Genomic DNA, 26,192 nt, shown 5'->3' on the forward strand with positions numbered 1-26,192 from the left:
CGACAGAGGGCGTCAGCAAGAATCAGACAACTCCGAAACACCCCACAAGCAGCCGACTGATTTTGGACAGCTGTGCAAAAGCACATTAATGCAGCAAGGACAGTTTTTTTTTTAAAAAAAGATTTTATTTATTTGAGAGCGAGAGATAGAGAGCACGAGAGGGAAGAGGGTCCGAGGGAGAAGCAGGCTCCCCGCCGAGCAGGGAGCCCGATGCGGGACTCGATCCCGGGACTCCAGGACCATGACCGGAGCCGAAGGCAGTCGCCCAACCAGCTGAGCCACCCAGGCGCCCCAGGAAGGACAGTTTTTTCAATAAATGGTGCTGAAACAATTTCATACCCGTAGAAAAAAAGAGGAAAAAAACCGGGGCGCTTGGGTAGCTCAGATGGTTAAGCATCTGCCTTCGGCTCAGGTCATGATCCCGGGGTCCCGGCATCGAGTCCCGCATCGGGCTCCCTGCTGGGTGGGGAGCCTGCCTCTGCCCCTCTCTGTCTCTGACTCTCATGAATAAATAAATAAAACATTAAAACAAAAAAGAGGAAAAAAACCTTCACCTAAACCTCATGGCCTATTCCAACAATATTTTTATTTATTCATTTATTTATTTATTTTTAAGACATTGCTATGCCTCCACAGCAGGAGTCACTTTTGCATTGGCACCTTAAGATAAGGAAGAACTGGCGCGGTGGGAGGTGGGGGGTTCGGGGTTCGAGGGGCGGAGGGGACGAGCCCCGATGCCCACCCCACCTAACTGCACCGACTCCGCCCACCGTCCCCCACCCGCGCCGGGGCCTCCTAGCCACGCCCCGCAACGGGGCCGAGGGGGGCGGAGTGAGGGTGACCACGCCCACAGCCTGGCCGATTGGGCGGGGCGGGGCGGGGATCCGAGCCTTGGCCACGCCACTTCCGCCGGAAGTTCTCTTGTTTAGCTTCCGGCTGGAGTTGGTCCTCCAAGTCCAGAAGTTGCATTTCCGTAAGGGAGAGGCTCGCGAACTCACGTTCTGAACTCCGCCTCGCGCCAGTTGTGAGTGCGCTCTCGAGTCCCACCCTGCGGTCGGGGCAGCCCGGCCCGAGGGCGGCTGTTGGCAAGCAGAAGTGGACGGTGTGTCTTCCGGAACGGAGGCAGCGCGCCCAGGCTGTTTCCGGAGGGTCCTACCCGGTCGCCGCGCCGCGCCCCGCCCCTCGCGCGGCCACGTCTCCGCCGGAGCAGCGAGGCCGGCGGCCGCCCAGGCTTCCACAGCGCCCCGGTGAGGGTCGCGAGCAGGCGCCCCGGCCGGGACTCCGGCCTGGGGGCGCGCGGGACCGCCGGGGGGCCGCGGCGCGGTCGGGGCGGAGGCCAGGCGGCGGGCGAGGGGCGCCGGGGCCTGGGCGGCCGCGGAGGGCCGGCCGCGGCTCCACCCGGAGCGGCTACGCCCCGCGTCGGTCCCGCAGCTCGCCGTTGCTGGCCGCAGGGCCTGGGACCGGCTTCCTGAATCCTCGCCCGGCGAGCGCTTCCGGAGCGCTGTGTCCGCGGAGCGGGGCGCGATTTCTGTCGGAGGCGCCCCCCGCTGCTGAGCGGCTGCTTGGGGGGCGCCGGGCGGCGCGCGAGTGAGGGCTCTCGTCCTTGCGCAGAAGTTCTGCCAGGGTGACAGACGTGCCGTGCTGTCGGGAGGCTGGCGGGCGGTCGGCTGCAGGGAGTCCCCGTGGCTGCTCGCCGCTCCCTGCACCTGGACTGCGGCCAGCCTCGGGGGGCTGAGCGCGGGCCTTGCCCGAGGGAGTGGGGCCAGGCTCGGCCCCTGGAACGGAGCCGGCGAACAGCGCGGCCTTCGCTCTGCAGACATCTGTGGGTGTTGGTGCGTTGCCGGTCCCGGGACACTCTGGACTCACCTTCAGTGCGGCGGTGGGCACGGCGCGTGCCGTCCTGGCGTGAGGTGCTGCGGTGGGGTGGGTCTGCGGGAAGGCCTCTGTGGCCAGAAGCCGCTCGTGCAAAACTGCGGGACCAGAGTTTTGCGGGCAGAGGGAGCAGCAGTGTGGCGACCCCGCGGAGGAGTAACTTTGGTGGCCTGCCGCGAAGAAGTATGTCGCGGCTGTAACGAGAAGGGAGGCGAGGGACGGGGGACAGGGACGCAGTGTAGGCAGGCGCCGGGTGGCAGGCCCCTTCCTGGTTCCTGGTCAGAGGCTTGGGTTTTATTGTCAGTGTGACCGAAAACCGCTGGGACGTAGTCTGCCGTGCGGGAGGTGACTCACGCGTTTAAAAACGTTTCAGATCGTTCCTTTAGTATTGCCAGCCCGTTTCTGGAATGCGCGCTTTCAGTTCATGGACCTTGAATGGCAAGAAAAGAAAATAAAAATCATCTGACATTGCTAAGATTCAAAAGTAGCGTTGTTTTTTTGTTTTTGTTTTTTGCCAGTTGCCTTCAGCAGTGTACTTTCCTAAGTGGAATACCTTCGGTTGGCTTTACCTGTCAGTTCTGACAAGCAGCAGTGGAAGGGAACACAACACTAATAATAAGTGACCGTTTATGGAGGGTGTGGGACAGACCTGCGCCTTGTTGCATTTAATCTTGGCAAAATTTTGTATTCTTTTTGTCATCATCTAGCTTATGAGGAAAACGGCTATAAGAGTGGTTAAGAAACCTGCCAGGACCTTAGTTGGGGGGGGAGGAGTCAGGACTGACGCAGGAGCCCACCCTTTCCACGGCACTGCTCTGCAGAGGCCTTGCACACCAGGCGCTGTTTACCTGTGGTTACTGGTGCGGCCTCAGCTAGACCTTATCTTCTTAAGGAAGTCCTGTTTGGTCCCCGGCCATGCTGTTCCTAACTGCCGTGGAAACAGCTTACACGAGGCGGGGTACGTGGAGCGCTTCGTGTGCATCTGGAACCACACAGTCGGCTGAATGGGGGAAGCCAGAAGTCACACGCATGCCTGAGCCAGTTTTCTCAGTAGGAAGTCTCTCAATGTCAGATGGCATGAATTCAGAGTTAGGAACATTGTATAAGTCATAATTTTGCCCCGTCTTTTTCCTCTAGGAAACACAGCAGAGTGCAGGTGGTCAAAAATGCTACTGCGAATAAAACTGATATTTTAATTTTTTTTTAAACCAGGAACTGGAATGCATGTTACTAATAACAGCTTGCTTGTGCTGTGCTCCCAGCTGTCTGACCCTTCTCCTTGCCCTGTTTTTGTCAGCAGTGGGGGAATGAGACCCTGACGACTGAGTCACGCTAAGTAAAGTACACCTGAGACTGAGGATAGACAGACAGAGCCAGCTTATTACCTACAGGGACATGCCACCTCGCCAGGGGCCGCTCTGGGCAGTCAGTGAGTTCTGTCTGTTGTCCGGCCGCAGGGCGAGCTGCACGTGAACAGAAGCCATCTTTAAGAGTTACCAGGACACGTCCCAGTCCCAGGGTCTTATATTGTGGAGGGCTGCATCATCCAACTTGGAAGCGGGTAGAACCTCTCGGGATTCAGCAGGTTTCTTGTTTTTCAAGAAATCCAAATAAAGGGAATTAAATGAGTGGAGTGTGTGATGGCATCGGGCTCAGATGGCCTGACGCATTTGTCTCCATGTTTGATGGAACTTGGAACATCTCAGCCAGAGTTCCTCTTTCCTGGTCAAGTGTTGTTGTCACTGCTTGCCTCGGCGGCGCACGTTCTCCTCCGCGGCTCCTCCGCCACCCCTCTGCCTTCCGTTGTCCGGTTGGCGTGTTCTGTTTCTAGTACATGAGTGAAGACTGTCTGGTTGCCTGCCCTTCTTACCCAGGTGACATTGCTTATTTGGGATGTGGCCATTACATGCCAGTTGGTAACTCCCAGGGGCATTCTTTGTCTCTCACTGGAACCGTAGCTTCCAAGTATTTTTAATAGGAATAGTTAGAGTTTTTCTGTATTTGAACAGGCAGTGTTGATGTTCAGGAGGCAAACACTCTATTGTTGTGGAGTCACTAGCTTAGTTGCTAAGGGGTGGAACTTGGCAGAACCAAAGATTGAAGTCAGGAGCCTGTGCTGAGTACAGCTTGGAGTAGGGGATGTTTGAGGGGTGGAGCTGACTTGGAGCGGTGGTTTCTGCCTCCGAGGTTCCTGCAGCATGATGGGGGAGATGGGCACACACACATTTGCATTGTGGTGTGCACAGAGGGGTTATCTTGATGGCAGAAAGGAGTGGGCCAGGCACTTTATCTGAGGCCCAGGAGAGACTTGAGAGGAGTGCCGAATGGTAGACATGAAAGGGTCCTTGGGAATTTGTCTGGTGGTCAAGGGGGGAGAGGCATCCATGGCAGAGGAACCAGCTTCTGCCTGAAAAGCACTCATCTGCCATGGTTACCCTTTCAGGCATCACAGGGACAGGTGATTTACACACCTTCACCCCTGCCGCCACATTTGAAGGAGAAAGATTTATGCGTTTTGAAGAGAAACCAGAGTATGCCGCCACATTTGAAAGCAAAATGCAGACATTTTCTTTCGTTAAAGAACGTGTCAGGATGAGCAGCACATACAGTATGCCCTGTGTGTTTCACGTTCCGCTCTGTTTGTTGCTACATGTTCTTGAAGTGGCAAGCCTGTGATCAAGGGGACAGCCTGGCTGTCCTTTTGCTCATGTGCCGTGCCTTGCTTTGTGGACATCTTCTCCATAGGATCAGTCATCTATAGTAGCCAAGTGGTTTTCCACGGAGCTGGGACCCTGTGGAACGGTGATTTTTGGAGGGCCCTGTGGGACGTGCAGGGACAGGTGTGGAGCCTCCAAGAGCCTGTTTGTCCATCCCCCCCTCCCCCACCCCAGAAAGGCTTTGGGGATGAAAGAGGTTACTGATTATTGTAGAGACAAAAACAAGATAGAGAACTCATTGCAGACAGGATCACGTTCTGGCCAGCCTTAGTAACTCCATTTCTGTGATCCAGGTATTGTTTCAGCCTTAAAATATTTACATAAGCCAGACACTGAGTCACACTGGCACCCAGTGCTTTTCAGTTAGCTGGTTGGATTGTAGTCTCCCCTGTTGTTGCACACTCTGTCATGGTTCTTTCTGGTACAGCCCTTAGTGCTGGTTCTACACGTAATGGTACATATAACCTTTTCATATTCTTATCAGCACTAGTACTGAGCCACAGCATCTTTTGGCCTGTAGGGTGCCAGACAGCAGAGTGGAACGTGCGAATGGTTAGAGCTGCAAGCCAGCCACTCCTGGGTTTACACAGGGGACACTGCCATCGCTAGTCACTCGATCATGGGTAAGACCAGGTTATGTCAACTACCAGTGGCTGCCTGGTCAAGGGGTACGGCAAGAGAGGATTGTGGAGAAAGAGGCACACCCACATCCTCCTGCTGTGGTGTCAGCATCATCCCCCCCTTCCTGTGTGGCCACTGCTCAGGCTCTTATCTGAAATGTCTATATGGGATTTGTAAGCTGGAGAAGGAAGTCATGTAAATTTTTGTCCTGAAACTCATGAAACACAGGATAGTATGTAGGATAGTGTGAAACTTACTTCAGAGGAAGCAAATGCCAACATCTCTGCAGAATGAATAGTGGCTCAAACCTTATCTGATGATGAGGGACAGGTAATGAATATCCTTGGTGTGCTTCCAGAACGGTAACCAGTTGCCGAACTTGGGGCGAAGTTTTCCTCCCTTAAACTTAGCCTAGTAGGATGGGCTAAAAGCTGATCCTGACAGAAATGAAAGACAAGACTGGTCACTTGCTGTGAGATGCCTTCTCTGGACCCCGATTCCCAGGTGGCTGCCTTCCCATGTGTCCTCTCCCTGTGCTTTCCCTGATACAGTGTACTGTTTCCATGTTCCGTGCACTTGCGTCTTCCACCATCAGGTCAGGCCTCCTGGGAGGGGAGCTTGCCCTATGAGCCCTGTGAGTGCTTAGGCCTGCATGTCCAGTACAGATATCACTGGTCACATGTGGCTATTTAACTCAAATTACTTAAATTTTAACAAACAACTCAGTTCCTCAGCCTCGCAAGCCCTGCCTCTGCTAGGAGGCTCCCTGTGGTGCTTACAATTCCAGTTACAGCCCTGCCTGGGCAGGATGGCACTTAGTTGACACCAGTACAGACATTAAGCACCTTCAGGAACGGGCCCAGGTGTGGCTGGTTCAGCATTTTATCCTCAAAACCTAGGATACTGTAGGTACTAAAGGGTTGTCTGCTGAATGAATAAATCTGTGTTTATTATATAGATGTGAGTTGGGAGCCAAATGTTAATCTTGGAATTATTACTCAAATCTGACAAATGAAGATTCGTAATACTTTCTTTTTTCCCTCCTATCAGGTATCATGATATTACTTGGTTTGATTTCAAGCCGCTTTTGAGACTTTAAATCTCCCCAAAATGGAAAGCCTAGTGTGGTTCTTCCCAGAAGCTCTTGGCTGCTGCTGATGGCTGAAACCACACCTGCCGGCGGCTTGCTTGCAGCCCCCGAGACTCCGCCCAGCCTGTGCCGTTCTGACCATGGACGGAACACCAGCCGGATCTAGTAGTGGCACCTCAGCCGACCCAGAGGCCCTCCTCAAGCCCCCAGGCTCACCGGCACCACCTGACCAGTGGGACAAAGCCCAGTGTAAGTCAGTGGTTACTCTGTGCTGCTGACATTTTTCCTTTAAATAGGAGGACATGGATCCTCTTGCATTTTGGAACAAGGCTGTGGTGTGTAAGACCATAATGAACTTTATGTTCAGAGTGTGTTTTTACTGATCAGATGAGTTTTTTTTCTTAGTTGCAACTTTAAATCAAGTACCATGTGTGTTAAACAGGGTAGGAGCTGTCCCATGCTCTGCTCCAGCAGGCTGCAGCAGTGGGTTCTTTCCCTTTAAGTGTTCTGTGGGTCTGCACTGACACATTGTTCCCTGCCTTACATCCTACCTTTCTTTTTTTTTTTTTAAAGATTTTATTTATTTATTTGACAGAGAGAGAGACAGCGAGAGAGGGAACACAAGCAGGGGGAGTGGGAGAGGGAGAAGCAGGCTTCCTGCCGAGCAGGGAGCCCGATGCGGGGCTCGATCCCAGGACCCTGAGATCGTGACCTGCACCGAAGGCAGTCGCCCAACCAACTGAGCCACCCAGGCGCCCCTACATCCTACCTTTCTTGTCGGTTGGTTGCCTAAGTATTACTAACTGGGATCCAGAAATGGCCCAGTAGTGATCTAAGGATTATTGGACCGCATTTGCGTGTTAGCTGATGGATTATTCATGTGTCAGAACTACAGGATGAATTTTTCACTTGGTTCTTATGCCCCTTCCTGTTTAGGAGGGTCAGTGCAATGTGTGCTTGGAAGTCATAGAGTCTGTACGTACTGGTTTGCAGGCAGAAATTGTGTTCTGTTCTTTTTTTTAATAAGATTTTATTTATTTGTCAGAGAGAGAGAGTACAGGCAGGGGGAGTGGCAGGCAGAGCAGGCAGAGGGAGAAGCAGACTCCCTGCTGAGCAAGGAGCCCGATGCAGGACTCAATCCCAGAACCTCAGGATCATGACCTGAGCCGAAAGGCAAACACTTAACCGACTGCGCCACCCAGTCACCCCTGCATTCTGTTCTTGCAAATGATATTCAGGCACCTAAAATGGTTTTGTTGATTACTGCTCCTTCAGTGCAAGGGAAGGCTGGTAACAGCAGGGGCCCAAGACCGAGGATTCAACGGCAGGATAGGTAGGGAGCCCGCTCTTAGATCCGTCACTAAGAGCTTGAACTCTCCAGCAGGGTTCTTATTTGACCTCATTTCACTTCTTGTGTAAATGGAAGAGTAATGGTGCATGCGCCGTAGGATAGTTGTGGGACTGAAAGAATGGTGCATAAAACACAAGTACTCAGACGCAGTGGGAAGTGGTAGTAGCCATATTTTGTTGTTGTCTCGTCGTCTTTGTTACTTGTTTATCCACGATTTGGCTTGTGTTTGGGAACAATAGTCTTAATGTTTTTTGGGCCTTCTTTTATATTTTTTAAAAGTATAATATAATGCTCAAAAAATTATTTTGTCATGTAAACAGGAAGATGTAGAGACTCTCCCAGATCTATAAGCCCATCAGAAAGTGGTATTGATCTGATTACCTTGTATCTGAAATCCAGGCTTCCCTTCCCCCTCACCCAACATGGAGCCAAAGGGACGTTTGTATAAGAGCAGATGGTCGGGTCAGGGCCGTGGTCCAGTCTCACTCTGCTTTGAGTCTGTGGTGCTCCTTTTGTATTGTTTTTCCTCTCAGGAAGCATGACAGTGAGTCGCTATATTGGTTGGAAATCAGATGTCAAGTATCAGAAACCCATTTTGAATTTGCTTGGGCAAAGGGCAATTTCCTGATGCATCCTGGGTACATCCAGGGATCCAAGTGGCGTGGATCCCTGTGGGAGGCTGGGACCTTGCTGCCCTTGGGAACCTCTGGAACCACACCCAGTGGCCCCTGGACTCTCCCTTCCTCCCTCCAGGCGCCATCTTGGTTCTTGACTGCCAACTGGCTCCCTGACCGGGGTGAGGGGACAGGGAAGGTAAAAATCATTTAATTGTAAGAAGTCTTTTTTTTTTCTTTTGACAGGGAAATAGGTTTCAGTTAGTGTATGACAGATCTGTGTATAGTGATGTTAGTGGGTAAAACTGAGCTGGATACGTGGGTGTATAGTCCTCACTGTTTAAACTTGGGTTTTTTGGGGCACCTGGGTGGCTCAGTCGTTAAGCGTCTGCCTTTGGCTCAGATCATGGTCCCAGGGTCCTGGGATCGAGTCCCACATCGGGCTCCCTGCTCCGCGGGAAGCCTGCTTCTCCCTCTCCCACTCCCTCTGCTTGTGTTCCCTCTCTCGCTGTCTCTCTGTCAGTTAAATAAATAAAATCTTTTTTTTTTTTAAAGATTTTATTTATTTATTTGAGAGAGAGAGAATGAGAGAGAGAGAGCACATCAAAGGGGATAGGGTCAGAGGGAGAAGCAGACTCCCTGCCGAGCAGGGAGCCCGATGTGGGACTCGATCCAGGGACTCCAGGATCATGACCTGAGCCGAAGGCAGTCGCTCAACCAACTGAGCCACCCAGGTGCCCTAAATAAATAAAATCTTAAAAAAAATAAAATAAACTTGGGTTTTTATCTAGCAAGTGTTCATCAGACAGAAACACAGACTCTGACTCTTTGCCGTTATTGTTCGGATCAGTTAATGTACCTCTTTGACTTAGATTTCTCGTTTTGGAGGATGAACTTATGCTGTGAAACAGCTTTGGAACTGCCCCGGTGTAAGCGTGAGGCTGTGGCTCTGATTGGCGCGCTGTTTCCGGCGCCTGTTAGGAACGTTGTCAGCTGTGTTTTTAGCATTGGTTTCCTTCCGCTATTTTAAAAGCAGACTTTCATGGGATTTCTCATTGGTCTTATTTAAATGAAAAGGAAACATTACTACTTAAATCCCACAATCTCGATTCTACCATGAGCAGTTGAGCCGCTTGTCCGATAGCACCCGCTGATGTGAGGAGAGCGAGGCCTGCTCTCCTCCCAGAGCAAACAGTCTCATGGGGCATGGAGATAGCTCATTCTCCTGCATGTAGAGTCTCTTCTGTCCTGTGTTAGCTGCGTGTCTGAAAAACCACTTGATCTAGTTGTTAAAACCATGATGGCCCAGCATGCTGTCTTTTCCAGGTGCCAGTGTCCAGGTACACAGAGCTTCAGATGGAGGAGGAGGCCTGGATGTACCCAGCAAGGGCAACACCTGTCAGAATGGGCCGACGCCACCGTCTCCAGACCCTTCGTCACCTCCCCCCACAAGCCCAGGGGGTCCCGATGCCTCTCCAGGTGTGGCTGGTTTCCATGACAACCTAAGGAAGTCTCAGGGGACTAGTGCTGAGGGCAGTGTTAGAAAAGAAGCTTTGCAGTCTCTCAGACTCAGTCTTCCTATGCAAGAAACGCAACTGTGTAAGCATCTGTGCCCACCGGGCTCTTCCCCACTCTCCCCCAGCCCCCTCCTGCATCACTTGGTACTCACCACCCTTCAGAGGCACGTGCCTTGACTAGCTTGCTGCTCGTTCCTCTGTCATCACTGTTTTATCCCTGTGGTGGGTTGTGCGTTGAGCAAGTGGCTCCTTTTTAGAGAGAAAATACACTTCTTCATGGTCGACACTGGGGATGCTGCTCCAGGTCTGGGTTTAAAGGACTGCGCGGCATGTCTTTTGTTACCGTGGATGGTGAGCAAGCAGTCAGCAGGGAGTTAAACTTTGACAGCGTTCTTTTCTGTATTATTTTAATCGGTGTGGGAACCCAAGGGTGAACAGGTCACAAACTGGCAGCCTATGAGCCCTGGAAACGTCCAGGCCTTTTTCCAGCACGTTTGTCATACACAGACACACATGATCTTACATGATGGGATCGTACCACACATGCCGTGTTTACCTCTCATGCCCCCCCCTGCAGGCAAGCCACATTCTCACACAATCCTTTAAGGTTTCAGTCATTGTGTTTTAAGAAGGGATTAGATTGTCATATCCTGTATTTCCTGTTTAGTGTTATCATGTGGAGATTGCCCCCACACTGTCTGATGCAACTCCAGATTCATTCTTTGAAGGCTGGTCAGGAGCCCCTGGCATGGCCGGCTGGGTCTCTGCATTTGTTCCATCGGCCAACATGACTAATGCTGTGGAGTGCGCCATGGCATACGTGTTGGTGCTTTAATTTCTGTGGGCTACACCCCAGAAGCAGAATTCTTTTTTTTTTTTTTTTAAAGATTTTATTTATTTATCAGAGAGAGAGAGAGAGACAGAGGCAGGCAGAGGGAGAAGCAGGCTCCTTGCTCGGCAAGGAGCCCGATGTGGGACTCGATCCCAGGACCCTGGGATCATGACCTGAGCCGAAGGCAGATACTTAACCAACTGAGCCACCCAGGCGTCCCCAGAAGCAGAATTCTTGGTCAAAAGCAATGGCATCTTTATTTTCATCATGCACAGCCCTGTCTCCATGCCACTAACGACCCTGAGAGGCACGGGCTCCCCCTGGGCTCGCACTGTTTTCAGTTTCACCAGCCTGTTGGCTGTGCCACAATGCTTTTCCAGTACTTTAGTTTGGAGCTCACACTTCCCTGATCATTTGGGCATCTTCTACCCTTTGGCCGTTTGGCCGTTCTTTTCTGTGAGTTGTTGATTTGTTTGGCGCATTTTTCTTTTGGATTGTTTGCTCTTTTCTTAACAGGCATTATTTTACTAGGGCTGCAATATGTTTTTTAAAATTTCTGCAAACTTAGGGGTGCCTGGCTGGCTTAGTTGGTAGAGTGTGCAACTCTTGATCTTGGGGTTGTGAGTTCAAGCCCCACATTGGGTGTAGAGCTTACTTTAAAGAAACAAAATAACTTTTAACTGTCAACATTGAAGTCCAGAGCTGTCACATAAAAGTCTGGATTCTTGATTGTAGGGATTTGTGAGCCCTAACCCCAGGTGCCCACATGGTGGCATCCTGCGGCCACCAGCTGCCCCTCTTGGTGAGTATTCACCCAGCCCTGAGTCTGCTGACTTGGGCTCCCTGCTTGAGGCTGTAGACCCCTAGGTTTTTGCCATGTGGATCCCTTAGCCTTGTGAAAAGTACTAGACCTTTTTTTCAGTGATAAACGCACATATTAGTAATGACTTGGTGAGTTCCTAGTGAAGTTCTTGGCAATCTCAGGTTTTAGAGATTATTGTTATAATTATTTAAGATTTATATTTATCTTGGGGGGGTGCGTGCTCGCAAGTCGGGGGTGGGACAGAGGGAGAGAGAGAATCTCCAGCAGATTCCCTGCTGAGCATGGAGCCTGACCTGGGGCTTGACCTCATGACCCTGAGATCGTGACCTCAGTCAAAACCAGAGTCAGACGCTTAACTGACTGAGCCACCCAGGTGCCCCTGAGGTTTTAGGGATTATTTAAAACAACAGCTGCTTATCTTCTCAGAATCTACGTCTGAAGGTGTGCTGTCTGTAAAGTGGTTAAATTAGGACATTTTCCTGCTCTCATCCGCGTAGTAGCTGACCCTGCCTGTGCCCTTGGCAGCATTCCAGGTGCACGGCTGCTGAGTGTGAAAGAATCCTGTGGCTATTGTACCTTTTGCTCACTGTTCGGCCCTTTTATTACCCAAAATAAAGGATTTGGGTTTTGAGATATTCTAAATTCTGTTTTTGGCCAAAAAGTTGTCATTTCCCCTCCTGTCCTTGAGCCTGGCCCCTGGACCGGAGTTGCCTCTGTCAGGAAACTGAGGTAAGCAGCCCCAGGCCTTGCGGGGACGCCTGCTCGGCCTTCACTTTGAGGTGAGTCCTGAATGGGTCACTGTGAAAAGTCTTTTTCCTTAGTAAGTAACGACTGAGTATTGCTTGTATGAGTACCTTTTGGTTTTGCAAAACTTGACTGTAACATGACTCGCCGCAGGAATTTAGATAAGCTGTGGGTCAGATCGTACCAGCAGATGTGGCCGTGTGAAGAAGGCGTGTTTGGTGTCCCCTGACCACATGTTCGGATTATCCCTGAGTACGGTTCTGTGGACACGACTGCCCATGTGCTCCTATACCTCGTCCCGAGCACAGTTGGAGCTTTGTGGGAACTGAGGGTCCCTGAGCCCTGGCACTGACTTTAGATTTAGTTCTTTTGTTGCTGCAAGTCATGGGTGAGCCGTGTCCGTTTTCCAGCTGGATGCCTGTGGGGAGCGGCACACTGGTGGCATGAGCACAGACCCCGTGCTTTGCCAGTGGGTCTTCCACCAGGCAGGTCCAGGGCTCACGGTTGTCTCTCCATCAGGAAATAGCTCTTTCAACCTAGAAGGCGAGGTATTGTTTGAAGCTAAATCATATTTAATTGGTAATTGAACGCAAAACAGCCAAGCTGCTGTTCTGATTTGTCCTCTGTGCCCTGGTGCTTTATGAGTTTTTAAATGGTCATTTCCTCACCGCAGGTTCAACAGAGGCTTCTCTGCCCCTGGAGAAGGAGGAGCAGGTCCGACTTCAGGCTCGGAAACGGCTAGAAGAACAGCTCAAACAGTACAGGGTGAAGCGCCAGCAAGAAAGAGTGAGTCTCCCTGTCTTGAACAAGCTAATGGGGAACTTCATGTGTGGAAAACAGAAATTAGACATAGTTTCTAGGACCTGTCGTTGGTTCCTCTGTGCTGGGATGGCCTTTTGTGCTTCTCTGGGAAGATCATTTCTCTCTGCAGTTCCCACTCTATGGGGAGATCATAGCAGGATTGTGCCTCCTGCCCCATATGGGGCGCCTTCCCTTGGATCAAGCATATTTGATTCCTGTGTCTGCCATTTGAAAAGCAGAGACTGCAAGTACTTGTGTATGGTTTTTCTCCCTCCTTGAGCAGTCAGTTCTAGGTTTTAGCTGTTTATTTCATGAGTGGTGTAGTGTCTGCTGACTGATGGTCCATGCAGTGTCAGAGTGTATGCCATGTCACGTGGATTTGATGAGTACGTGCTAAAGTCAGTTCTATTCAGGTATGAAACTTAGGTTGGCATGCTAATGAAAGCAGTTTTTTTAATCATACCAAGTGACTCTAGGCAAATGGGTTTGGGTGTTCGTTTCATACTTTGTCCAACTTTTCTGTACTTGAGAATTTTCAAATTTAAACGGATTCAAAGTTAAAATTAAACTAACCTTTAAATAGCTTTCGGTGAGTGATTTAGTGGTTCTTTGTGTTCTTTCGGTGAGTGATTTCAGGCTCTTTGTGTTCTCAAGAGGGGACTGTGCCATGATGGGTGTCATTGCCCAAAGCCAGTGTGAGTGGGCTGGAGGAGCCACCACCAGGCTCGTCTGCCTGGTCAGAGGCTTTCGGGGTCTGTCCAGATGACCCAGCGGAAGTTATAGCGATAGTAGCTAGTAATCATCTCTTGCCAGACACTGTGTTCAGTTCCCTATGGAAGAGTAACCTGAGGCTCAGATAGGTAAGGAGCTTGTCAGGGGTTACTCATTGGTGAAGTGGAGAGTCACAGTGTAGACCAGACAGTGTCTGTGGGCCAGGGCCTGTGCACACTGTCTCCAGGGGCCTGTCCTCACTCTGCCTCCCGGAGGCCTGCCTGGGTCGTCCAACATTAGATGGTTAATGTGTTAGAAGTTCAATGTAAGATTCCAAATGTGAAATTTAGCATCATTTCCCATCTTTAAAAATGATATACACACATAACTGATGGCTTAAATGGAAGAATATTTCCTTAGTCTTCAGTAAGATAACTTCAAGTGATGGAAACAGGCATTGTGTTTGTTACATGCTATTCTTTTTTTTTTTTTTAAGGTTTTATTTATTTATTTGACAGAGAATGAGAGATAGCATGAGAGGGAAGAGGGTCAGAGGGAGAAGCAGACTCCCTGCCGAGCAGGGAGCCCGATGCGGGACTCGATCCCAGGACTCCAGGATCATGACCTGAGCCGAAGGCAGTCGCTTAACCAACTGAGCCACCCAGGCGCCGTTACATGCTATTCTGACCAACTTATGGTCCCTGCGTGCTCAGCTGCCCCCACCCTGAAGTAGGCAGAAAGACAGGCAGCAAGATGCTGGTATGAGGACCACCACCTGTCCTGCTCCAGAGACCCTCAGAGCAGGGCCAGCGGAGGCAGAGTGCAGTCTGGGAGCTGCTGTTGTGTGCGCAGACCAGAGTCTCCTTTAGTCCTCCTCAGCCCCGTGAGGAGTGGCTGTCGGTGAAGCTCAGAGCGGAATGGCTGGCTGTGTGGGGGTCCGAGCCTGCCTGTCTGCATGCCGAGCTGTGCTCCCCACTGCAGCACTCAGTCAGCACCACCTGCCAGCGTGCAGTGCAGGATTGCCGACCGAGGTGTTTTCTGAGTACGGGTCAGTTCAGAAGGGGAGAATCTGCCAGAACTCATTATGGTGCTAGGTCCATGTGAAGGGGCTTATGACCATCTCAACAGGTGCTGAAAAGGTAGGTGTTTGATAAAAATCAAAATATGCAAAACAAGCAAACAAAAACTACTAAGCTAGGAGCAGAAGGATATTTCTTTAGGAATATTTTGCTTACATGAGGAATGTAGCTCAGACCCCATATTCACATGCCACAGATGGCAAGTAAGAGTTCTGTCCCGTTTACAGTCTGATAAACACTTTGAGAACATCGTTATGCCTTGACAGTGGTTGGTTCTTCATACTGCCTGCCCTTCTCACCGTGTCCTGAGTGCCGTCATCCTTCACAACAACGTGTGTACCAGCATTTCATTAGCATCCTCTCCTGATTCAACATTTTGGTTGTTTCTCAATTTTTGTATGTTTTATTTTAAAAGATTTTATTTATTTATTTGACAGAGAGAGAGAGAGAGAGATCACAAGTAGGTAGGCAGGCAGAGGGAGAGGGAGAAGCAGGCTACCCGCTGAGCAGGGAGCCCGATGCAGGGCTTGATCCTTGATCCAGAATCCTGAGATCATGACCCGAGGCAAAGGCAGTTGCTTAACCCACTGAGCCACCCAGGTGCCACTGGTTGTTTCTAAATTTTTGAAATTGCAAACAACGCTGCAATGAATGTTTTGTGCCTTGGTATACTTTTTTTTTTTTTTAAGATTTTATTTATTTATTTGACAGACAGCGAGAGAGGGAACACAAGTAGGGGGAGTGAGAGAGGAAGAAGCAGGCTTCCTGCCGAGCAGGGAGCCCGATGCGGGGCTCGATCCCAGGACCCTGGGACCATGACCTGAGCCGAAGGCAGCCACTTAACGACTGAGTCACCCAGGCGCCGCAGTGCCTTGGTATACTGTTGTGGACAAGTCCTTGAATGTCAAATTATTGGGTAAAGGTTTTATGTATTTGTTAGTTTGATACTTGTTGCACTCTGGATAGGCTGGACTGGTTTATACTCCTGTTAGCAGTAATGAGACTGCTAGTGTTGTCATCCTTGTGAGCATTAAAGTAACAAAAATTGGATTTTTGTCCTCTAATAGGTGAGAATAACAGTGTCACCTAGCAGTTCGCACCTTTTATGTGTTAGTGGTTTGTGTCTTTTTTTGTTTTGAAGATTTATTTATTTTAGTGGGGGAGGGGCAGAGGGAGAGAGAGAATCTCTGGCAGACTCCCCGCCGAACTTTGGAGCCTGACGCAGGGCTGGATCTCACGACCCTGAGGTCACAATCCGAGCTGAAACCACAAGTTGGACACTCAACCAACTGAGCCAACCAGACGCCCCATGTTTGTGTGTCTTTGTCAGTTTTTGCTCATTTTTCTGTTGGCTGTCTTTTTGCTACATAGGTTCTATATACTGGAAATTACTCCCTTTTCATCTTTATTGCAAATATTTTTTCCCTGTTCGACATATCTTTTAACTACTTCTCTGGCATATTTTTCACTGCACATCAGTTTTAAATATTTATAGTCAAAATTTTCTATCTTTGGTGTTACTTTGGGATTTATGTTATATTTCAAAATGACCTCCCTATTTGAGGAATATAAATAAGTTCACCAGTGTTTTCTTCTTATAGAAAAAGTATAAGATAGTATTAAAAAGTATTTTAAATATGTTTTTTTAATATTTAAATCTGCTCCATTTGAAACATGTTGGATGATGGCGAGAGGTGGGAACTTGCCCCTGTGTGGGTAGCGGGTTGGTTCTCACACTGCTCATTCCCTCAGCAGTTGCGGCCCTGCCTTCTGTGGCTCCTTGAACATCTGCAAACCCACCTATACTTGGACGGATTTCTGGGCTGTATTCGGTGTCATCTGCCTGTCTTCTGCTTTTCAGTTCTCAGTGGATCTAATTACTGTGGCTTCACAGTCTGTGTTAGTATCTGGATCAGCCAGTCTATCCGTTGCCCTGCACCCCAGCTCTTTTCCAGCTATTTTTGCTCATTTATACTTCCTGTCGCATCCCAGTATCGTTTTGAGATATTTCCCTTTCCCCACCTTTGTCTCCTTGCCCCATCGTAATTGCACTGATTTCATGGAATAAGCATAGGATTGGCTGTTTCTCTGTAAGAGAAGGTCATTTTGAAAAGGCAACTGGGGGGCACCTGGGTGGCTCATTCGGTTAAGTGTCCAACTCCTGGTTTCAGCTCAGGTCGTGAACTCGGGGTGGTGAGATGGAGCCCCACATCGGGCTCCACACTCAGTGCAGAGTCAGCTGGAGATTCTCTCTCTTTCTCCCCACCTCCCTCCACCCTCTCTGCCTCCCCCCTTGCTCACACGCTCGCGCTCTCTCTCTCTCTCTCTCAAATAAAATCTTTACAAAATAGCAACAGGGAACAGTGTCTGCCATCCCCCTCCATCTCCTTCAAGGCCCTTTGGAAATTCTAGTTGACATAATATAAGAAAAAGAAGTAAGAGATACAAATACTGAAAAAGAGGAAAAATGTTATTTGCAGGTCTTGGTAATGCCCTGGAAAACAGAGGATCAACTGAAAAAATAATAATTTATTAAAATATTCTAAAATCATTAAAATAATGATTCAGAAAATTGTCAGTAAAATACAAATAGAAAAATCAGTAGTTATCCTAATATGACTAGTTATAAAAATAGTGGGAAAAGATAGTATTTATAACAATAAAATGATAAAATATCTAAGAATTAAATTAAAATGGCAATAGAAATGGTTTAGAATCGGGGAGCCCGGGTGGCTTAGTCAGTTAAGCGTCTGCCTTGGGCTCAGGTCGTGATCTCAGGGTCCTGGAATCGAGCCCCGCATCGGGCTCCCTCCTCAGTGGGGACTCTGCTTCTGTCTCTCTCTCTGTCTGTTGCTTCCTTTGCTTGTGCTCTCCCTCTCTGACAAATAAATAAATAAAATCCTAAAAAAAAAATTATTTAGAATTTAGATGAATCCTACATATCTTCCTTTGTTGAGAAATGCACAAGGAGGTATGAATAACTGGAAGCAGCTTGTTATCCCTAAATAATTATAAATCTAAGGTCGTTGTAATTCAGCAGGGCTTTTTTTAACTAGAACATTTCCCGGGCACCTGGTGGCTCAGTTGGTTGAGCGTCTGACTCTTGGTCTCAGCTCAAGTCATGATCTCAGGGTCATGAATTCGAGCCCCGTTTGGGGTCCATGCTGGGCATGAAGCCTACTTAAAAAAATAATAATAACTTAAGGGAGGCCTGGGTGGCTCAGTTGGTGGGGCGTCTGCCTTCGGCTCAGGTCATGCTCCCAGGGTCCTGGGATCGAGTCCTGCATCGGGCTCCCTGCTCAGCCGGGAGCCTGCTTCTCCCTCTCCCTCTGCTGCTCCCCCTGCTTGTGCGTGCTTGTGCTCACTCTCTCCCTCCTTCCTTCTCTCCCTCCCTCTCTCTGACAGTTGAATAAACAAAATCTTTAAAAAATAATAACAACTTGAACATTTCACATCTGTCGAGAAGAGTGAGTGCAGGAGGACTGCCAGGAAAGTCTCATAAGAACAGGGTCGTGAGGAGGGACTTGCTCTGGTAGAAGTTTTAAAATGGTGCCAAGTCACAGTTATGAGAGGCATGTGCTGGACCTGTGACTAGGTGCAGAGCTGGTGTGTGAGGGTTTGTATAGGGAGGGTACTTGGTACAGCCTTTCTGGGTGGCAGTATTTGAACACTCCTTGTCACTTTTCAACATCATTTCTGTACTTTTCTTTCTCAGTCCAGTCAGCCTGTGGCTAGAACGAGACTGTCTAGTACACTCGACCCGGAGCTCATGCTGAACCCAGAAGCCTTGCCCCGGGCCAGTGCTGTGGCCCTGACAAAGGAGTATTCCTTCCTGCGCACCAGTGTCCCTCGAGGCCCAAAGGTGGGCAGCTTAGGGCTCCTGACACATCCTAAGGGGAAAAAAAGTTCCAAATCAAGCAAAATTCGGTCTCTGGCTGATTACAAAACTGAAGACGAAGGTTCTGGGAGTTCTGGTGGAAACGTTCCGGCTGTAGACTCTGCCAGGGGCTCTCTGAAGCAGAACCGCAGCAGTGTGGCATCCGTGGTGTCTGAGGTTAGCCTGTGTCCTGAGGCTGATGATCACCTGGAGAATGCGTCCCTGACGGGTGACAACACGTCTGAGGCCGATGGGAATGAGAGCGACAGCTCCTCCCACAGCAGCGTGTCTACCCGTGGGACATGTGGGCTTCTAGTGAACGCCGTGGGCACTCGAGAAGCCTCCTATGTGGTCAACGGCCAAGAGATTGCTGCTGGTGTGCTGGGCCAGTTCCCCTCCATCACAGATGTCCTCCAGGCCGCAGCGGCCGAGCACCGAGACCAGGGGCAGGAGGTGAATGGGGAGACGCGGAGTCGGACAGACAGCATCTGCAGCAGGTGGGTGCTGTCTGCAGACCGCCCCTCCACTGCCAGCGCCGATGGACAGCACTGTTCTGCTCTCCGAATTATGTGTTTAGTCTTTAACATTTCATTTACACATAGCTCTGTCACCCTGTAAGAAATGGCATAGATCAGTAACCATTTCCGTTATTAAGATCTGCTGTTTTACAGCATTTGTGCAGACGTGTCTCTAGGACGGCACGGGTGCTTCCCTGGGCTGACGTTTCACTAAAGATTTTCCAGCTCCGTGGGGGTGTGTTTATTGGTAGCATTTGTAAGAGCATTGATGCTTGATTTAAATCTTTTAACTTACTTTAAAAAACTGGGGGAGAGGAGCAGCGGTGTGAGGAGCTTGGAGACGCGGGGCAGGTGAGGAGGAGCAGTGCTGCGTCCTGCGACGTCAGGTGCCTGATGCTCGGTGCCCTTGTTCCCCAGCGTGTCCCTGGAGAGCTCTGCTGCCGAGACCCATGACGCCATGCTGCAGGCCCTTAAAGACAAGATGAGGCTTGAAGGGCAGCTGGAGGCACTGTCTGCAGAGGCCAGTCAGGTAATGGATGCGCTCGGGCGGGCGAGTGTGCCGCGGCTTTGAAGGGTGTGCGTTGCCTGCTGGTTGGGTGCGGTTGTGCACATGTCTCGAAGTGGAGCCCGGGCTTCTGTGTCCTCTCCCTTGGCTCCGTTAGCCTCAGGAAGAAGTACGCTCGTTTCCCGTCTGACTGCGTGCCTCCGTTTCCCCTGTATCCCTGTCCTAACTCTGCTGATAGATACCTAACAGTCCTTTTGGTGGATTTCACTTTCCTGGCATGGTAAAATTGTTGTCTCTGTCCCTTTAATTCTCTTTGCTGTGGCTTTTGCTTTTCCTGATGTGAATTTTGCTGTATCTGTTTATTTCCATCCCTTAATTTTCAGTTTTCCTGTTGACAGTCAGGGTCAGTCTGTTCAGTGGAAGCCCGCGCTTGGTTTGGTGTGGAGAGCAGGGACACACATGATTACAGAGGTGCTGTCGAGGCTGCACAGGTGTTCGAGTACAGGGCACAGGGATGCGGCTCTGCCAGACGTGCCCCTCGTGCCTGATGTTGTTTTTTGCATGATGTGGTCCTGGGACACAGACCGACCCCTCTGTGTACATAGACCAGTGTTGACTGAGGAGGTGGTTGCTGGGAATGAAGGTGAATTTTGGTGGCATATGACTTTCGCTGTCTGTCCCTCATCAAATGCATTTTTGCTTCATCTGCACATTCAACCCCATGAATGATGTCGGAACCTTTGTTTGTTTTTATTTTACTGTACCTTCTTTTCCTCCTGGGATACTGATTTGCTCTTGAGTTGTGTGAATTGTGACGGATGTGATCCTTTCTGGCTTTGCTGTAAAAATCCAAGTTCTACGTACTGCAAAATCTCATTGCATTTGCTCAGTTAACTAGATTTTTGGGGGTATTTGTTCTTCTGTTTGTTGAATTTGATGTTTGTCTTCGTGATGTTGGTTTTCTTCTTGTGTGTTGATGTGCATTTGTCTGCCCATCTTTGCATTTTGGAATTTATGTCCACACCCCTGATAGACTCATTTTTGGGTAGGCAGGAGATACTGATGGCAGAGGGGGCGTGTGCCCTTCCCCTGTCGTCCCTTGGACGTTCTCTGCTGCCCAGGGGCCTAGGGCTTGTCAAGGCCCCACCTTCCCTCTCAGCTCCTGTTTTACCCTACAGATAGCGTCCCTGTGGTGCCTTGTGTGCTCTGTGCCCCGTGGCCTTGGCCAGAGCCCCTCAGAGTCCTTCTTGTGTAGTAGGAGGCGGTCTCTGCCTGCAGGCATGTTCCCAGATCTGAGTCTGACGGCGCTTGGTATTGTGGGGTCTCTGCCTGCAGGCATGTTCCCAGATCTGAGTCTGGTGTTGTGGGGTCTCTGCCTGCAGGCGTGTCTCCAGATCTGAGTCTGGTGTTGTGGGGTCTATGGCCTGCAGGCGTGTCTCCAGATCTGAGTCTGGTGTTGTGGGGTCTATGCCTGCAGGCGTGTCTCCAGATCTGAGTCTGGTGTTGTGGGGTCTMTGCCTGCAGGCGTGTCTCCAGATCTGAGTCTGGTGTTGTGGGGTCTATGCCTGCAGGCGTRTCCCCAGATCTGAGTCTGGTGTTGGTGGGGTCCCTGGTCCCCTCAGTACTCCTGGTAGTCTTCGTGTGTGTGCGCGTGCACGCTGGTGCACTCGTTTCTTGAACAAATGTGTTTTCCGACATCCTTGTGGGTGAGCAGGTGCTTGCACAGCTCAGGTGTTACCCGTGCAGAGAGTAAGCAGACTCCGTGGTCGCCCCTCTTGCCCCTTTGGCCTGTTTGGAGAACCTGCCTTCTTTTGGGAGAGCCATCATGTTAGAGCAGCTGAAAGCTTGGGAGACACGGTGTTTCCCCTCTGTGTCTCACTGGTTCATTTTGGTGGCCCTCATAATGCATGGGGTGGAAGTGGCTCATTTTCTGACAGTTTCTGATGGGGGTCTTCCCAGGCACTTAAAGAGAAGGCAGAACTGCAGGCGCAACTCGCCGCTCTGAGCACAAGGCTGCAGGCGCAGGTGGACCAGAGCCACAGCAGCCAGCAGAAGCAGGACTCGCTCAGTTCAGAGGTGGACACCTTGAAGCAGTCTTGCTGGGACCTGGAGCGAGCGATGACTGACCTGCAGAACATGCTGGAAGCCAAGAACGCCAGCCTGGCGTCGTCCAACAGTGACCTGCAGGTGGCAGAGGAGCAGTACCAAAGACTCGTGGCCAAAGTAGAAGAGATGCAGAGAAACATCCTCAGTAAGGACAACACAGGTGAGCGCTCCCCAGCTGGCTGCACGTCTGCTCCTTAATTCTTGCAGAGCTTCCCAGCGTGTCGTGGCCCGACTGGGGGCGGTGGTTATCTCGTCCGCTCTGGGGACTGACCTGTTACATTAATATGCTGGGAGGCGTTGTATTCCCTGCTAATTTATGTACGTGCTGTCCACTTCTCTAAAGTAAGTATTGTTTTTGGTTGAGTGCATGGAATTCTCTACATTTTTTGCACATGCAGCAAAGGGGAATGGCTTAGGTCTTAGGAATGGACTTTGGACCCTTGGTAGTTGGTGGTAATGTTTCCACTTATTCTGCCTTCAAAGCTTACTTATTCCTCAGAATTGCAGGATCTATTTAAAATATTTATTATTTGGGTGCCCGGGTGGCTCAGTCAGTTGAGCGGCTGCCTTCGGCTCAAGTCATGGTCCCAGGGTTCTGGGATCGAGCCCCGCATCTGCTTCTACCTCTGCCTCTGCCTCTTTCTGTCTCTCATGAATGGATGAATAAAATCTTTAAAAAAATAAAAAAAAATATTTATTTTTAAAGATTTATTTATTTGAGAGAGAGAGAGAGAGAGAGGGAGAGAGAGAGCGCACTAGCAGGGGGAGCAGCAGAGGGAGAAGCAGACTCCCCACCGAGCAGGGAGCCCGATGCGGGGCCAATCCCAAGGACCCTGAGATCATGACTTGAGCTGAAGGCAGATGCATAATGCTTAATCGACTGAGCCACCCAGGCGCCCTCTATTTAAAATATTTAAAAGCAACACTGCTGTTGTGGATTAGTAAACCTTTATTTTTCCTGCCTTAATTTCAGTTTTTGCTGTAGCTGGATCCCTGTGGGCATCACCTATGGAATGAGAGTCCAATGGAATAGTGGTTTCAGGGGAACTTGGTGGCAGGCTGTGCACAGAGAACCCGCTGTAGCCCTTCCCTCACGCTGTCTTCTCTTCCTGGGGCATGTACTGTGCACTGCGTGTAAGGCCGTGACACCAGGTTTCAGATGTGATGACATAAAAGAAAACGTGACAAGATTCTGTCACAGAGACTTTATCCTGATACTAGAAAGAAAAAAGTGCTAGCTGAGAAACACAACTGTATACTGTTTCAGTCTTGGAACGATTTTGTGGTACCTGGTCCCTTTAGAAAAGTATAAAATCCAAAAAGTTCCGAGCACCAAAATAATTGAAGTCTGGCTTGCAAGGCCTGACCTGACCAGAGCTTGTTGGGCAGCAGAGCTGACCAGCGCTCACATGGTGTGAATGCCTGCACGTGGAGCTGAGGGTATGTCTGCTGTGGTCTGGACTGGGGCTGCCTTTCTAAAACGCCACCGCTCTGATCTCTGAAACACATCTGGCCCCAAGAATTTCTGATAAGCGATTGTGGATCCTCTTAAACTATCATTTTTATTCGTTTTTTAAGTTTTGGAAATGGTCTTTAGAACGGTAAGTGTTTTCTTAAATGTTGGGTGTAATTTTAATTTTAGAGAGTTTGACCAGTTTTGTTTGTAGTGTGCTTTGGGTTGTTGTGACTTCCCGCCCTCCCCTTACCTCCCCCTGCCCTCATCAGTGTTAAGAGTTGACCATATCAGCACACCAGTGGGTTTTAGCGGAATTTGCAGCACAGTACCATTCTGTTTATTGACATAGGTGCCATCAGGCCATTTGAAGACCAGAGCCATAGCACCCACAATGGCTTTGTGGGCACACAGTTGACCCTCAGTATCCGTGGATCCCTAATTGTGAATTCCCCGGCTCACTTAAATTTGTCTGTAACCCCAAAGCAGTACTGTGCTTGGTCACTTGCGAGCAGGCGCACTCTCTACAGGGTGGGCCTTGCCCAGCACGCTCACTCCCAGCTGAGCAGGTGCCCTCTTATGGTTTAGCATCACCTCCTTTGCATCTTTATGCTTTTTAGGGTGGTTTTACTATTTAAAATGAACTCCAAACACTGTCGGGTGTTCTTAGTACAAGAACTCTGTGATGTGTTTTATGGAGAAAAGAACGTGTGTTAGGTGAGCTTTGTTCAGGCATGAGTTATGGTGCCGTTGGCTGTGAGTTCAGTGTTGATGAATCAACAATATAGATTAAATAAGGTGCCTTTACACATAAACACTCACGAAACAAGATTGTGTATTGACCAGTTGACCCCCTATTTTTCTTCCGGGAGCCATGGTTCAGCACCCTCGATTGCAGTGTGAATGAGAGCTGGCCGTTTCTCGGTCTCTGCTGAGAGCCTGGCTCTGCTTGGTGTGTCCCTGCAGAGCTGCAGGCTCTCCTGTGTGCAGCAGGTGCTCTGAGCTCTGCTTGCTTGCTTTCAGTGCATGACCTGAGACAACAGATGACGGCCCTGCAGAACCAGCTCCAGCAGGTGCAACTAGAGCGAGCAACTCTGAGCAGCAAGTTGAAGGCGTCCCAGGCCGAGATCTCATCTCTGCAGCATGTCCGGCAGTGGTACCAGCAGCAGCTCGCCCTGGCCCAGGAGGCCCGGGTCAGACTGCAGGGTGAGATGGCCCACATCCAGGTATGGCCCCTGACATGTCTCATGTGGAACAGTTGCCTTTTTCTTAAATTAGTTTTTTTAAAGATTATTTATTTATTTATTTGACAGAGAGGACAAGTAGGCAGAGCAGCGGGCAGAGGGAGAGGGGGAAGCAGGCTTCCCGCTGAGCAGGGAGCCTGATTCAGGGCTTGATCCCAGGACTCTGGGACCATGACCTGAGCCGAAGGCAGACGCTTAACCGACTAAGCCACCCAGCCGCCCCAAAAAGTCTGTTTTTAGATTTTATAGATACAGTTTTGAAAATCTGTTGCCCATTCATCTGGCCTACAGCCCATCCTGCAGAGCAGGCACCCGCCACGACCTCTGACACCAGGAGTCTTTCAGCTTCTGCTTGCACATTTTTAATTCTAAAATCCCCTCTCAGGAACTCCTGTGCCCAGAGCTGTGACGAGTCCCTCCGGGGGATGCCTGCCATTGTTTGAATCCAGCTCTCAACCCCATGTCTGCCTGGGTCTCAGGACTCTCGCCCCAGCTCCCGTGCCCTGGTCGCTGCCCTCCTGGGTCGTTTCTGACATGTGTGGAACACAGCATATGTCACCTTCCTGGTTGGAGCTTCGCTTTGCTCCAGCTGCTTGGGTACCAGGTCTTTCCTGCATGAACACTCTTGTTTCTCTCCATTTTGTTGGGGGTGCAGGCATGTCCGCCTCTGATTCTGCATGAGGAGTTGGGGAGCGCGTGACCATCCAGGCCCACGGAGTAACATTGGGTCCTGCGCATTTCCTCGAGGCCTCTCCCTCTGGGCCTGTTATGTTCCAGAGGCACTCGGGATGGTAGGCAAGTGGCTGAAATGCACTTTGCTCCACATCTTGGTGCTTTGGACTAATTAGATTGCGAGGGTGCCGAATAGTGCCTCGGTCAGCCTCTGTCTTCTTTTTGAGTTCAGCTGTAGGTTTTGTTCTCTCTCCCTTTCTTTTTCCCTTTGTCTGGATAAAATATTACAGATTAATTAAAACTTTATTTCTTAAGTAGAGGATGTAAAATACTAACTCCACCAAATGCTTTTTTATTTTTTTATTTTTTTTGCACCAAATACTTTTTAAAAAAAAAAACCTAAAGTCTACAAATACATGAAATAGAAATATTCTTAAATTTGTGTTACATATGTTTTAAGCCAAAGGACCATACGGGTAAGCATTTATTCTATTTACAACATACTTGGAAATCACTGTACAAGTTAATGCAAAGCTTGAAGCAACAGTGCATTTATATGAGGCATAAAATATTTAAAGAAGCTACAATTATGTGTCTTGACATAGACAGAAGTGGAGGGAGGGCCCTGGGCAGTGGAGTCTGAGAGCCATAACTGCTTTTCTCAGATACCTCCGGAACCCAGGGTCAGCATTCCTGATTCGGGAAGTGAAGACATTTCCTCCCTCTTTCCCTGATAACATAGAATGTTGCCAGGCACATCTAAGAGGCAGGACAGAGCAGGGTGATCGTTTTTCTTTCATTGCCTTAGAACACAATCCCAGTAAATGGCGCCTCCTCCTGCCCTGGGTAGCTTCCATTTAGACCCAAAATTCACAACTTCTGGTCACATCTGGCATCTCAGAAGTCAGGAAGTGTTCACATTAGACCTGGAAGTAATGTGTGGGAAGATCCAGTCCCAGACCCATGTGCCTTCGGGCTCCTCTTTCCTGAGCCCCCTCTTGAGGCTGGCATGCTGTGCTGGGCACCTTCTGTGTGAGAGACGGTG

General features: G+C 49.8%; 1 protein-coding gene across 5 annotated transcripts in view; it reads left to right on the forward strand.

Annotated features, from left to right (window-relative positions):
* The first annotated feature begins 962 nt into the window (after nt 1–962).
* Nucleotides 963–26,192, forward strand: part of GOLGA3 (golgin A3) — a 45,758-nt gene continuing 20,528 nt past the window's right edge. The window contains exons 1-9 of one of the 5 annotated variants that reach the window (XM_073890295.1): nt 2,124–2,830; nt 5,569–5,714; nt 6,261–6,549; nt 9,592–9,864; nt 12,855–12,967; nt 18,488–19,146; nt 19,585–19,696; nt 21,632–21,938; nt 24,255–24,457. In XM_073890295.1, coding sequence (XP_073746396.1) covers nt 6,441–6,549; nt 9,592–9,864; nt 12,855–12,967; nt 18,488–19,146; nt 19,585–19,696; nt 21,632–21,938; nt 24,255–24,457 — 1,776 coding nt within the window. In that variant the 5' untranslated portion in view covers nt 2,124–2,830; nt 5,569–5,714; nt 6,261–6,440. Of the gene's footprint in view, nt 1,248–1,334; nt 2,084–2,123; nt 2,831–2,854; nt 5,715–6,260; nt 6,550–9,591; nt 9,865–12,854; nt 12,968–18,487; nt 19,147–19,584; nt 19,697–21,631; nt 21,939–24,254; nt 24,458–26,192 lie in introns of those variants that run through there. The other 4 variants (XM_025861638.2, XM_025861639.2, XM_073890294.1 and 1 more) reach the window with 4 other exon arrangements.

The sequence above is a fragment of the Callorhinus ursinus genome, unplaced genomic scaffold (assembly GCF_003265705.2).
Source record: "Callorhinus ursinus isolate GAN/ISIS: 27379988/994484 unplaced genomic scaffold, GSC_fseal_2.0 scaffold137, whole genome shotgun sequence".
Lineage (NCBI taxonomy): Eukaryota > Metazoa > Chordata > Mammalia > Carnivora > Otariidae > Callorhinus > Callorhinus ursinus.